Below are 14,138 nucleotides of genomic sequence, written 5' to 3' on the forward strand. Positions count from 1 at the left end.
GAGCCAACCAATTTGAACCTCCTTTCAATCTTTTGCACCAGCATGATGCCATCACACTCTTCCCTCAAAATGCTTTCAGCTTAGGACTGCAGGAGAACCTGGTAAGGCCTGTTGGGTACTCCAAAGTCTGTGATTTCAACTAAATGTTGCAATAGCCAAACACTGCAAGTAGAAAGGGATGTGGGATAATTAAACATTCAGCAGGCATCACCAGCACTGTGGAATGACCAAGGCAAGGGATTTCATGGAACACTTAGTAGGTGATAGCATGCACGCCTGATTGCCTCAGTGAATCTGCCTAAGGAGGATGAATTAACACTGCAGAAGTGTTACGAGGTGCTGGCTATCCAGAGGATGCTGACATCTGACTGTTTTGTCCAGTTGCATATTCAGGCACACAAATCTTGCATACAGTTCTAAAAAGTTGTACAAAAGAAGCAAATTAAATGGTCACCACAAATGACCAGGAATGAACACAATTCTCAAAGAGGGAGCAAGTAGCAGTCCTCTCCAGCTTCAGAATCAGCAGCCTGAGCAACCCTAACTCAAGGACAGTGGATTCATCATGAGATAGTGGAAGGTTCTTCAGAGCAACAGAAATAGCTGAAAGCTTCTATTCAATAGCACCAGAGTTGGCCAAGTTGGATAATGGTTTGGACCTGAAACATTAATGGAGTTCCTTGTAAACTTAGACAACACTTTGCTGGATTAGGGCCAAACATTTGTCACGCCTCCCTGCATTTTTGGTGACAGGTGCTTTGGAGGCCTTACTCTTTTTTTCTTTTCTGAAAGGTAGAGAGATGCCTGGGCATTGGAAGCTCCCTGCAGCATGCTGAGGAGACGTAACCTTCTTACCACGCTCCTGATTGCCTTGCCATGGGCTCTTCTCCTAACCTTGTGGCACCAGTACCCAACCACCCACTACCTCAGCCTGCTGAGAAGTAAGTACAAAAGTTCTGCTGTCAGCGTGCTGGTGGCTGTGATGGCTTCTGTGGGAAACCCTCTGCAGGGATGCTCTCCCACAGGAAGGGTTAAACAAAGACAGACTTGCCTGAAGGCCCCCTCGGGGTTTGCCAACAGCAGGAACATAAACTGTTCTTAAGAGCTTGTTAAACACATGCCTTAGGCCGGCTTTGGAGAGAGAATGCAGCACTAACTCCAGAGAGATGTGTGCCTCCCTGGACAGAAGGCAGCCTGCTAGTATTAGTGCTCTGACATCTTCTTTCTTTTCTCTTTCTTCCTTTGTTTTGTCCCAGAAGAGACAGATGAGAACGTGACCTCTAAAGCTCTCCTTAATGGCACATCTGCACTGAGAGAAGAAGGCTTCCCATCATGCAGCCGGCAGCAGCAAAGCATAGGGGCAACGCCTAAAATCATCCAGAATTATGTGTACTCCAGGCCTCCCCCATGGTCAGACACCCTGCCAACCATCTTTGTTATCACCCCGACCTACACCCGGCCAGTGCAAAAAGCTGAGCTGACCCGTCTGGCCAACACCTTCCTGCACGTACAGAACCTGCACTGGGTGGTGGTGGAGGACTCTCCGCGGAGGACCAACCTTGTATCCAACCTGCTGGAGAAGGCTGGGCTCAACTTCACCCACCTCAACGTGGAGACACCCAAGAGCCTGAAGTTGGGTCTGTCCTGGATCCCATCCCACACCCCAAGGGGGACACTACAGAGGAACCTGGGGTTGCACTGGCTGAGGGACAGCTTCAGCAACACCGCACCGCCAGAAGGCGTAGTCTATTTTGCTGATGATGATAACACCTACAGCCTGGAGCTCTTTGAGGAGGTAAGAGACATAAAATTACATGGGACAGAAAAGCAGGATAGAGATGCAGAACCTCTTAAGCCGAGTTGCACTTGCAAAGACCTCTCCCTCTCTGGATGCAGTAGCAGCTGGGTATAGGGCAGATGCAAGCTGAAAGGGCAAAGAACACATTTGCCGTGCTATAGGCTGCCGGTGTGAACAGCCACTCACACACCATTCCACCAGCTTGAGTTCCTCTTGCCAGGGATCACGGGATATGTACCTCAGAATTTATACCTCTCCTCAGGGAGACCTGACCTAATTTAAATAAGCACCAAAGACAAACTTCTGGCAAGGCATAAATCTGCACATCGAGGGCTGTGATGGGTAGGGGATGATGAAAAAGATGGATGAAAAGTTGTCTGACTTTCTATCCATCTTTATTCCTTGGCTGCCCTTCAGCTCTCCAAGTTTCAGCCACCACAACAGGGCTGTGCCTCTGGGATCACCGAAGCTTGCCCAGACTTCTGCTGGAGACCTGGTTTTTGTGAGATGCCAAGCCTATTGTAAACTTGTGAAAATCCAGTAAATTCTCTTGTCACCAATTTAAGCCAAACTGTACTAAGCTACTTGAAGAGCAGAATAATGCATCAGAACATATTTCCAGTTTTCAGAGTTGTTAGGTCTCTGTTAAGCTCATCCTTTTGTACTTGCTTCCACGTCCTTTCTGACAATTTCAATAAGCCCCCACACTTCTAGGCAGTAGCCGTGGATGGAAAAATAAGGCAGGAGGTAGGGGGAGAAATTGGAATAGATGAGGACAAAGATGAATCAGTCAGGGAGATTACTTGCATGAATGTGAGGCTGGAGTGAGTGGAGTTGATAATACAGAGCTAGAGGACAGGTAAAAGTAGTATTTGGCATTTACAAAAATGATAAAATTCTACCGTAGCAAAAAGGTAAAAGTTCAAATGGGACGAGAAAACCAGAGATTTTCATTCTTCTGAGGGACTGAATGTGGGCACAGAAAAGCAGTGTGTTTGTTGTTCAGGGAATTGCCTTGTGGCTGTGAAAGCTGTAGCTCTTCAAGCAGCAGTGCAGGTGAACTAGAGCTTGTGCTGCCAAGAGCAGTGTGATTGCGTAGGAAGTCAATGGGGGAGGACAGGTGCCAGTGAAAGCAGAGGATGGTGCACTGATGGCTTGGGCCAAACATGGTGGGGTTGAATTCTCACAGCACTGTCTCTTTCTGGCACACAGATGCGCTACACAAGGCGGGTCTCAGTCTGGCCAGTGGCTTTTGTCGGGGGGCTGCGATATGAATCCCCAAAAGTGAGCCCAGCAGGGAAGGTGGTGGGCTGGAAAACCGTCTTTGACCCTAATCGTCCCTTTGCTATTGACATGGCCGGATTTGCTATCAGCATCAAGTTGATTTTGGAGAAGCCTCATGCCAGTTTCAAGCTGGAGGGAGTTAAAGGAGGCTACCAGGAAACCAGTCTACTGAAGGATTTAGTGACTATGGACGGGCTGGAGCCCAAAGCAGCTAACTGCACAAAGGTGAGTATTACAAGAAATCACAAAGATGCAGTTTCCTTGCTGGGTCCTGGCTGCTTTTGCAGCCTCCTGCCACACTCTTCCACCTTCCAGCGTGCCTGCCCTGTGCTGGCACATGTCAGTGCCAAATGATCCTGGGACAGACAGATGGACAAAGCCTGCTAAACTCTTCACAGATGTGAAGCTCAGAGAGAGCTGAGAAGCAGCGCTAGGCATTCTGTGTTAATAAAGAATCTCAGATGTACATTTTGTGCCCAGATTGCTTCTCCAAAATCCAGGAGGATTGGCAGAGAGTTGAGTCTGGAATTTTGCTCTAAAATGGTCCCCCCTCCTTGTCACTGTTTCATGTGCTCGTGAAGTGTCTCCCAGGATCAACCCCTTTGAATCACATGCTTCAAACAGCTGTGAGCCTCCCTTTTCTGAAGATCCCACCCAATGGGTGCAGTGCTCTCTTAGCTTCCATGCTATTCAGAACACCTGAACTCTTTGTGCTTCCCTCTAGGTGTTGGTCTGGCACACAAGAACTGAGAGGCCCACTCTGGTTAATGAAGGCAAGCGTGGGTTTACAGACCCCAGAGTAGAGGTGTAAGCAGAGAGCCAGCTCCAGGTTGTGAGTATCTTTGTCTTTATTGTTTTTAGCAAGGCAAATAATCTGTACCTCTTTCATTATTTCTGCTACTATTTCCTCAAAAACTGCATATGTGACTGCCTGGTAATTCACCATGCCACCCTTTGGACAAGAAATAGATTCTCATTTTTATCCACGTATGCTCTGTATTTCTTACTCATTCAAGCCTCCTTGCAGACCATATGGGAGTTTTGCCTGACAGAGAGAAAAGTGACAGCAGAATCCCCCAGTTTCACTCAGTATTAATGACAAGCCAAATTCCTTTCTCCTGCGCTCTTTCATCCAGCTCCAAACTCCCTTTGGTGTGGGAGCTGTCCTACAGCATGGAGCAAGGTCACACTCCTGCAGGCAACCTTTTGTCCTGGCAGCCATGCCACCTGTGCAGTGCTTCTTGCATCCCCCTTCAGCTTTTATCCTGCATGAACAGCTGTGGTGTGGGTGCAGCAGGGAAAGGCTGATGGAATGCTTAGAGCACCTCAGAACAGGAACCAGCGAAGCACAACCTACACAGACTCTCTCAGTCTGAGGGGCTTGGTACCAATGCTACCAGAGCTAGGAGTACATCTGCTGCTGAGGGGAAATAGTGAAGGCACTTGGAAGTGTCTTTGCAGTTCACAGAACCAGGTTCAGCAGTAGGATGAGGGATTATAGCAACCACCACTGGTGACAGCAGGAATGTATCAGAGATCATTGATGTTCTTAGAAAGAGAATGATGATGAAGAAGCATCCATATGCCATGCCCTCTGATCTCAATGGCAGATTCCTGCCCCAAAGGTACCCAAAAAATAAAAGTATCCCAGTTTTGGAGTACTCAGCTCTTTCTGAAATGACTCATATCTGTGTCAGGACATAGGATGCTGAATGTTTTAGTCCTACTTTGGAAGACATTCCAGGAGTGCTTTTAGTTTTGACCCCAATATACACCTCAGCTCAGCTCTACCAGTGAAAATAAAACTGATAGCTTTTACACAGGCAGTCATGAGTATTTCAACTCCTGCACTGATCTCCTGTGTGCATCACTAGTAGCTGCACTCAGCATTGCCACAGCACCTCATCATCTCTGAGTGACAGCCACACATACAGTGCAAAGCAATCCCAGTGCCTGCACACCCAGCAGCAGATGGAAGGGACTGGAGTCAGTCAGCTAAACACAGACAGCTGGTGCCACCATAGGGACCCTGGGGTAGCCTACCTCTTCCTCCTGCAGGCCACAAACCCTGTGCCATTTCTGACAGTTTTTATTAATATTACAGATATACTAGAAACCCAGAAATTATGCAAGATATCTGTGCTTGTGGCTCATCTTTTCACCAGTGCTTCTGTGAGATCCACTAGCAGCAACAGGCTCATTTTGCACACTCACCCATGCTGAGTCTGCAGTTGCCTAAAGCTATGATTGCCCAAACTCAGCTCATAAGGATTCACAGTCCAGTTAACTGCTCTGGAGGAATCACTTACTTTGTACAGGATGAGCAGGCCTATAAAAACTCAGCTAGATTAGACCCTCCTTGCCTACTTGCTGGAGGAGGGGCTGACTGCTCCATTGGAGATGCATGGTGCTGACATGATGTTTTCACAAATGTGCCATTTATGGACAATTTTGTCCTCACCTCTCTCCCTGGCCAAACACTCAGCCATCCTCCATAAGGAATGCAAAGCACCAGCTGTGGAATGGCTCCCCATGAGTCATTTGTTGTGGGAAAGGAAAGCAACCAGTCTAAAAGATCAAGACACTGCCACTGATTCACCAGCAGGACCTGCCCCACTGTCCAAGCCATCTGCATGAATCCAATGGTTTCAAGCAGATTGTTGGTTGGATCAGCCCTGCAGAATTTTAAGGATCTTTCCACTTGCATTAGCAGTCAGTTTGACCACAATCCCTTCTGCACCACTGTCTGTCATGTGGGGCAGGTGCTCTGACATGTCAGGTTGGCAGCTGGCATCTACTTCAGGAGACACATGCAAGGTAAATTGCTTGACAATCAAGGGCAGTCAAGCAAAATCAATAGCTTGCATCTGTTAAAATTTTAAATTGAGATCTCTGCTGAAGGCCACAGTGTGTTGGAGGTTCTTACTATCAAGGCTGCTGAGCTTCAAAACCTTGATAGACATGATCTAGATAAGCCAGTGCTGAGGAAAAAAAAGGCAAAATTGCTCCCCTGAGGATCTTCTGTTCTTAGACACAATAGGAAGAATGTTTCCATCTTTCCCTCCTGCCAATTAGTCCTCCTTGAGGATCAGATCAAGCCAGTTAAGTCCAAGACCTCCCAGAGCCCTCCTTCCCTTTAAATCCTGCAGATGTGAGTCAGGCAGACATCACTTGGTGTGGGATTTGGTACTCTCCTATTTCTAATTGGACCACTTGCATGGTTGCTTGCCACAGAGCAGCCAAAAGCTATCACAGCACATATCCCTGCTGACTGTATTGAAACACCCTTGAAACACAGGCTTTGCCTTCTGAGAACAGGAGATGGAGATTAATTTTACCTCGTATTTTTCTTTGTTAAAGTCCTGGAAACTGTCACAGAAGACTGGTGTTATAAAAACTACCTATTCTTATTGCTAATTTTTATTTACATGCATCCAAAAGAGAAGATAGGATAGCATAGGACTCCTGCTATAGTGAAATTTGGAAACAAAGAAGGTTCATCTGCATTTCACAGCTTCCAGACAGACTGAATAGAGATCCTCAGATCTTATCCTCCTACTCTTTCTTTTTAAAAAATATCAAAGAAGTTAAAATAATGACTTTAAGCACAGACAAAAAAAATCTGTCAGAAAATTTCTCTAATTTGTAAATAAAATCTCCCAGCAAAGACTCTAGTGCAGATAGAACTAGCAGCTCTTCAGCCATATCCCAGCCCAAAGTCATACACAGTGTGGTTGAGGAACTTGTTCACTGATGCCTGCAAGGTGTTTGCCTGAGCCAGGGGGATAGCCTTGTTACACTGGATTTTGTATTTACACCTTGTTACCTCACCTTGTGTTTGTTTTGACAGAGGCAGAGGGCTGTGATTGTTCCTGAAGTTCATCAGCAACCATAGCAGCTGTGCACCCTGCCTGTCCTGCCCAGCGCTCTGCTCCACTGGAGGATGATAAGCACCCCCAAATGTCACCACTCCAAACAGCTCCCATTGCCCAAAGAGGTGGTAATAATGAGGGACAGAGTTGAGGTGATGCCCTGTGATCCTCCCACCTAGGAGAGGAGCGCTTCCCTTCCCCACTGGGCCCTGTACTTTTAACCATTTGTTAAAACATACCAGATGTGATCTTCATTCTCAGCTGTGCCAGCACAGAGGCTGAAATCCAGGACGGGTGCAGGTGCCTCCGAAGATCTCTCCTGGCACATTTCAAAACCTGAGCTTCAGTACAGCAACTCCGACCTGCAATAGTTCAAGGACAGGAGTTGTCACTAAAGCACAAACATGGACTTGTTGGCCTGAGGCTGGTGTGCTCTCAAAAAGCTTTAAAGCAAAGCTGTCATGAGAGTCTCTCCATCTGAGGGATGCACTCTGATATGTACACAGATCAGCCTTCAGTGCTGCAGAGGAAGCTGTGCTGATGAACCTCATTTGGGGTTTGGGAGTTCAGAAGGGATCTGGTTCCTATCCCTCAGCTCAGATCCTGAAATGACCCCGCTTAAGGTTGTTTTGGAAAACGCTATCTGAGATCCCCAGGCACAGACCCCTCTGGATGAAGTTCCTCTCCTGCTCCAGGAGACACGGCAGGTACTGTACCTCAGAGACCATGCCTGCATGTCTTGCTGCAGAAAGCAGAAAGCTGGGGCAAATATGGGTGCATTTGAACGTGTTCAAGGCCTGGAAGCCTGCTGCAGCACCATCAGGGGCTTCAGGAGCCTCAAATCACGTGCATGGACTTGCTTCCTAGACCTCCAGAGAGGAAGACAGCTCTCTAAGAGGAAGGTGGGTGAGAAGTGCTCAGAGAAGAGGAACCCTCAGCCTGCAGCCATCTGCTGTGAGAACATCAAGGAATGTGGAGACATCATCGGGAAACCTATCTTGAGTACACACATGACAACTGAAATAACAAATGTGGCAAGGTTTTCCAGCTGAACTTTGAAAGGAGTGTGTGGTGCTATGAAGAGAGAGGAGTCAGTGTTATGTGGAAGGGTTTCCCTTTCCCTCAATAAAACAGGAAGACAGCCAGGTGGGAGGCAGTCTACAAAACAGGAGGTGCAAATGAGGACCGAAGGAAGGATGCACTGGATTAAAAGCACAAGTGTTGGTACCATATGTGTGCGTGGGGAGTGGTGTCACTGTGACTTTTCCAGGAAGATTCCTTGAATGACCCAGAAATCCCTCTGAGCCGGTCTTTAAAACCTCTTCACTCAGGCCATGAGAAACAAGGCTTAAGGCATTCAAAACACATCAAGGATTTCACAGCTGGGAGAAAGTTATAAATAACTGAGTCATCCCTTGCCCAAGAAATTCAGGGCTAGCAGAAAACTTATTTATTTGTTGATTTATTTATACTAGAATTCTTCTCTGCCTATTCCTTGTTTAGTTTTGGTTTTTAGCTTAGGTCATATGACATATTCATGAAGAAAGAATATTTTCCCCCTTGCCTCAGAACAGTAGAGCTTGGTGTTCACCAAAGAATGTCATACGTTCTGTGCTCCCTGGGGTTTCTTTGCAATGGTATCTTAAACTGGCAAAATAATCAGAAACACAGCAAGGGAGGCAGTACAGCGAAGGAAATTACAGTTCTTTTATGCAACAAACGTGGGTGGCACTAAGTTTCTGGCTCCCAAGCAATCACAGTGAGGTAAAACCATGAGCAAAGGACTGCCTCACTCAGCAGACAGTCCCTGTGGGATCTCAGGAAGCCTCAGTGAAGGGGGCTCTTTGGAGCCTATCTGAGACAGGGAATTGGTCCATATTCCCTCAATGGAGAAGGAGCAGCCACACATCCTGCTATAGGATGGGGCCAAAGTATGGAAGGGGAAAAGGGGATGAGATGCCTCTTTTCAGAGAGAGAGACAGGAGAAATCAAAGGATTGGCAACAACTAGAGAAATGAAGACTGCATTTAGTGAGGCTAAGGCCAAGGTCTGTCTGGATGAACACACCAGCAGTACAAGGCCACCCTGCCAGCTGTCTCAGCATGAAGAAAATACTGGATGGGCTGAGAAAGCAATATATTCTCTGGACTGTAGAAAGGTCCTTACATAGCTTACTGGCACCAGATAGCATGAAGGAAGTCCAGCATCCACAGAATGCTTTTCACTCTGCACTTGTCAGAGCTTCCTGCCCTTTGCAGAAGGTAGCAGGGTTTGCACTCCAGTGGGCTTTGCCAGCCCATCCTGCCACCAGGCAGGTGGGCTCAGTGCTTCTACCCAGCACTAACCCCAGCTTAAGTCCCCCTCTTTGTGGTTTCAATGAATGAGCAAGAGCAAGGGAATAAAGGAGTTGATTTGTGATCCTCCATTTTCTCCTCTGAGATGGGCAAGGTTGGTGCCCGTATGAACAGGAGAAATGTGGTGATTAATTCTCTGGCCTTTAATCTCACACAGGTCCTACACAAGGTTTAGGCACCAACAGTGAGTGTTTGTAGCAAGGATCTATTCCCATTGCAACAGATCCCACCACACACACGTTTTTAGAGTCATTCTCTCTACATCCTTACAAGAAAGCAGAATTACTCTTTCTGTATGTACTACACTGTCAGCTCAGTCTTGGTCAGAGTCAGCTCTCAAGACCAGCCCTATTGCTCCATCTTCATTCTTGCCCCAGCACAGCCCTGTGGAGCAGACCTGTGAATCAAGAAGTTCTGTCAGTCACTGCATTGTGCAGAACCGAGACCTTGTATGGACAGCATGAATGCACACAGCTGATATTCCAGGCCAGCAGACAGATGGACCTGTTCAGCACAAATACTCTTTTCTCTGTAGAGCCACCTGAGGACACCAAGGACTGCTGCTGGCCAAGGCATACCAGCTAAGGGTGGGTGGGTAACAAGCACCACAAGTAAAGATGGTTGCTCACCAGCAGAGCAGGGTGGGAGAGCCCAGGACAGAGCAGCTGTCAGGGTTACAGGCTTCAGGGGAAGTGAGTGCAGTAAGGAGGCGAGCTGCAGATCAAGCCTGAAGTGTTTAAACAAGAGAAGGCATCCCCACATCTGGTTTTTACTAGCATATTAGTACCTGATATTCATGTTCTTTGAGATTCATCCAGCTCACCAACCAATGAATATTACTAACTTTTCCTGTTGCAGAAAATACTATTGATGAGCAAAAGAGAATGTTGAGAAAGTACTTTTTAATGGTTATTTATTTATATTGAATGGTACTAGAGCATTATTAAATATGATGTGAATAGTATGATATTGCATTGTCTTGTCTGCAGCCTAAGTGCTTACTCGTTTTCCAGGAAAACACAGTGGAATCTGTAATGGGAAAACTATCTATTTTAAGTGTTCTCATTTCAAGGCTACTCATTTCACTCTTCCTCTGACCTAAATGTTACAAGAGAAAGTCAAGCAAAAACATTTCAGGTCCCTGAGACCGGTGCCTGCATTATGGAGATAAAGGAAATAGGAGACAGGAGAACATAGCCCAAACTCCATAGACTCATGGCATCTCTAGCAGTCATTTTGGGCATGGTGCCCATCCCTACTGAGATCGCCCTGTTAAGGCACTGACCATGACTCAGAAGTGAGTGGTGGTCAAAACATAGGGCAGGCAGGCAGGCAGGCAGTTCTCCATCCCAAGGGGAAAGGCGCCACAAGCTGTATTAGCCACTGAAATGTCTGTTTGACAGGAGCCCACTGTTGGCTATTCACAAGCCTGGCTTGGATAAACAAGCCCTGTTTCCAAAGCGCTCACTAATTTACTCTATCACTGGTCCAAGGTACATGACATCAGCTATTTGTGTTTTTTAACAGCAGGGCATCCACCTCTCAGAAATGTGGAAGCAGTCTTAAAATTTCTCTTCCAAGGAAGCCTTGCTGAAAATTTAGCATACTAGAGAACAAGCCAAATTCATACCTGTGCAATAAAAAATCACATTTACAAAGGTGTTGCTAAAAGAACAATGTGAAGTTTACAAGCCAAGATCCTACAGAAGGCTGAGAAAGAACCTCTGTGTACTTGAAATATCCACTTCACTAGAAAACACAGTGTCATGGTTTAAAACCACCGCACTCCACAAAAATGAGGGACAGCTCTGCTTAGCTGCGAGCATCCACCTGTAGAAGGACTAATGCTACTTTCCTCTTGCCTTGATGGAAACCCTGGGGACTGAGAGGGGCACTGGATAACGCACATCGACCAGCACTGTACGAGCACCCAGCCTGGTATCAACCACTCTGTTACACCAGCTGTTCCTCCCCTCCTCAGGCCTTGCATTTCCAAGGCAAAGCTTCCCAAAGTCACTTTGCTGCACTTTCAGTAGGGATCTAGTGCAGCCCCCAGGAGACAGGGCATGGAGGAGAAAGTGAGAGAAAAAGAGCAAGCAAGAATGAATCTTACTAAACAGAGCAAGGCACTTCTCTCAGTCTCTCATCACGTTCAGGCCCGATTGGAGGTGAAATTACACTTGGAGGGAGGGAAAGCCCCCTCCCTTGGGACAATTCAGAGGCTCTCGCACAAACTTAATTTCAAGCTCTGTTGAAGATGGGGTTTGGTTTGGTTTGCATTTGTTGGGGTTTTTTTGTTTGTTTGGTGGGGGTTTTTTTTTGTTTTTTGGTTTGTTTTTTTTTTTTTTTTTTGTATGCATTCAATTTAATTTCCCAGGGAGCTGTGTGAAAATGAGAAAGGCAGACCTTTGACTGTGGAGCCAGCCTGGTGCCTGGTTCTTACAGATCCAGTCTCACATTGTTTTCCTCCATCACTGCCCTCAATAAATCTCTGCGCAAAGGTTGCTAAAATGCCTGCCACCTCCCTCCACGCTTCAGTGGAGACAGTTACATTATTTCTTTTGCATTTAAGCAATCCAATTCATTTTTAATTCAAAACACACCCTATTTTCCACAGCTCTGTTTAAAACAGGAGCACTGTGACCTTGAAAAGGCTCAGACCTGCTGGCACCACAAAATTCTGACCTGTACTTTGCTCTCCGGTCCTGGCTTGCTTGCTTTCTGGTGAGGAAATGGTTGTGTTTATGATCCGCTCATTTCAGTGCTGATGGTTGAAAGGGAAGGAGAAGAACTGCAGTTGGTTTGGAAGGTTCCTGAGGGAGACACTCCTGGAGATCCAGCTCTCCCAGCCTGCACAGAAACACGTGCTGGCTGGCTCCTCTGCAGGCAGCTGATCTGCCTAGCTGTATTTAGCTTCCCAGTCTGGAGAGCAAATATACACACAGGTGAAAATACAGATTGAGGTAGGCTGTTTCCATCTGACCTGCTTCTTCTGCCCAAGAACTGGCACAGGGTGGCAAGTTTTACAACTAAGCCCTGACTGCAAGGAAGACAGCAGAGCCACTGGTGTGGGGCAGCTCTGATGGGTCCAGCTGCTCCCTTCTCCAAGACAGAGATAGGCAGATGTGCTTTGTCCAAATTCTTCCTACATGGAGATTTCCTACTGCAACCCAAGGATTGCAAGAGAAGCATAAAGCAGTACTGGCCCTGAAACACTTGCCATCTGCAGCCCCAGGTCATACCATAAAAATCTTGATTCTTTTCTTTGTTTCACAACTGATGCAGAGATTAATTCTTTCCTGTCCTTGGCATTGTACTTGCTGGAGCTATCAGCAGAACAGTGAGTGTTGCTTTGTTTTATGGAGGGGCAGGCAAGCAGGGTGGGTTTGCCTTGATTGTAGAGGGAATGGCACAAGGAGAATGTAAACAGTAGAGGCTCATTGTGGTGTTCAAAGAAAAAAGCAACCTTTGTGGCAGCAGCATTTTGTGGATCTCAGTAAAGCAAGACTTTGCCTGGGGAAAAGAAATGTTCTCCACATTTTTTATTTAAAAACCCAATTAAGTTAAAATTAAATGTGAAATGATGACAATTTGCATCCAGGCCTTAAGCAATCCACTTTAATTGAATAATGGGTTGTTCTGCACAGGAGAATGACTGAGATCAAGCTTCCCATAGATGTGTCCCATACATCTCAGTCCAACTCTGAAGCAAGAGTACTCCCGACTCCTTATAAAAGTGATATCACTCTCTCCCTGCCTCTTCTTTCCATGCCATCCCATTTGGGAGGCAAACAGCAGCACATGCTTCAGGAATCACAGGACAGGTGAGACTGGAAGGGACCACTGGCGATCATCTGGTCCGACCCTCCCACTCAAGCAGGGTCCCCTGGAGCACATTCCCCTCAGGACTGTGTCCAGACAGTTTATGAATATCTCCAGGGAAAGAGACTCGCAGTCTGGGCAGTCAGTGCTCAGTGCTGTGCCTGGTGTGGGCCAGCACATGTGGGCTGGCTGCCTGGCCAGTGGCTGTGCCTTGGAGCAGGATGCTGAGCTCAGGCAGCCCGCTCCCCCTCACGGGTACAGATTTCCTTTTAATTCTCTCCCCAGTGCAAACACAGCCGGCACCATCTCTTCTTTGAAGGCGTGTAGAAATTTAATATCTGTAAAATGTCTTTTCCTCTCCCTCATTTAAGCAAAAGCAGGCACATGAGAGCAGGCAGCTGACAGCACAATCCAAGCCACATCTCTTTACAAAATCAGACAGAGTGGGGCATAAAAGCTGAAATTTTGGGGGGCAGCATGGCCGTGGCCAAAGGCCTCTCACAGTGGCCAGGCTGCTGTGGTCCCTTTAGGCACTGGCTGAGGTGTATCCATTCCATAGAATCACGTAATCAATCCGTTTGGAAAAGACCTCTGAGATTATCGAGTGCGACCTATGACCGAACACCACCATGGCAAGTAGCCCATGGCACTGAGTGCCACGTCCAGTCGTTCCTTAAACACCTCCAGGGACAGAGATTCCACCACCTCCCTGGGCAGGCCATTGCAATGTGTAAATTTCCATTCATCTCTCCCTGACCAGTTTAATACCAGTCTAAAATGGAGACAGCAGTCGAGTGTAGACCGAGGAGACGACACGGGGTGCAGCCCAGCAGCCACCCCATCCTCCTCCCTCTTCGCCCACAGCGGCGGCCGCTGAGGGACGGGGAGCGAGGACTACATCTCCCAGCATGCCGCGCGGCAGCACGGCCCCGCCGGGGGCCGCCCTGCCCCGCTCTGCATTCTGGGAGCTGTAGTCTCGCCGGAAGGCGGGCGGGGGAGGGCGGGTGC

The 14,138-nt window shown here is 47.4% G+C and overlaps 1 protein-coding gene across 2 annotated transcripts in view; it reads left to right on the forward strand.

Annotated features, from left to right (window-relative positions):
- Window positions 1–10,272, forward strand: part of LOC120749434 (galactosylgalactosylxylosylprotein 3-beta-glucuronosyltransferase 1-like) — a 28,069-nt gene extending 17,797 nt beyond the window's left edge. The window contains exons 2-6 of one of the 2 annotated variants that reach the window (XM_040056824.1): window positions 793–941; window positions 1,257–1,795; window positions 3,011–3,307; window positions 3,807–3,914; window positions 6,933–10,272. In XM_040056824.1, the coding sequence (XP_039912758.1) occupies window positions 830–941; window positions 1,257–1,795; window positions 3,011–3,307; window positions 3,807–3,893 (1,035 nt within the window). In that variant the 5' untranslated portion in view covers window positions 793–829 and the 3' untranslated portion in view covers window positions 3,894–3,914; window positions 6,933–10,272. The remainder of the gene's footprint in view (window positions 1–792; window positions 942–1,256; window positions 1,796–3,010; window positions 3,308–3,806; window positions 3,915–6,932) is intronic. The other variant, XM_040056825.1, reaches the window with a different exon arrangement.
- The last annotated feature ends 3,866 nt before the right edge of the window (window positions 10,273–14,138 follow it).

Source organism: Hirundo rustica, chromosome 2, assembly GCF_015227805.2.
Source record: "Hirundo rustica isolate bHirRus1 chromosome 2, bHirRus1.pri.v3, whole genome shotgun sequence".
Taxonomy (NCBI): domain Eukaryota; kingdom Metazoa; phylum Chordata; class Aves; order Passeriformes; family Hirundinidae; genus Hirundo; species Hirundo rustica.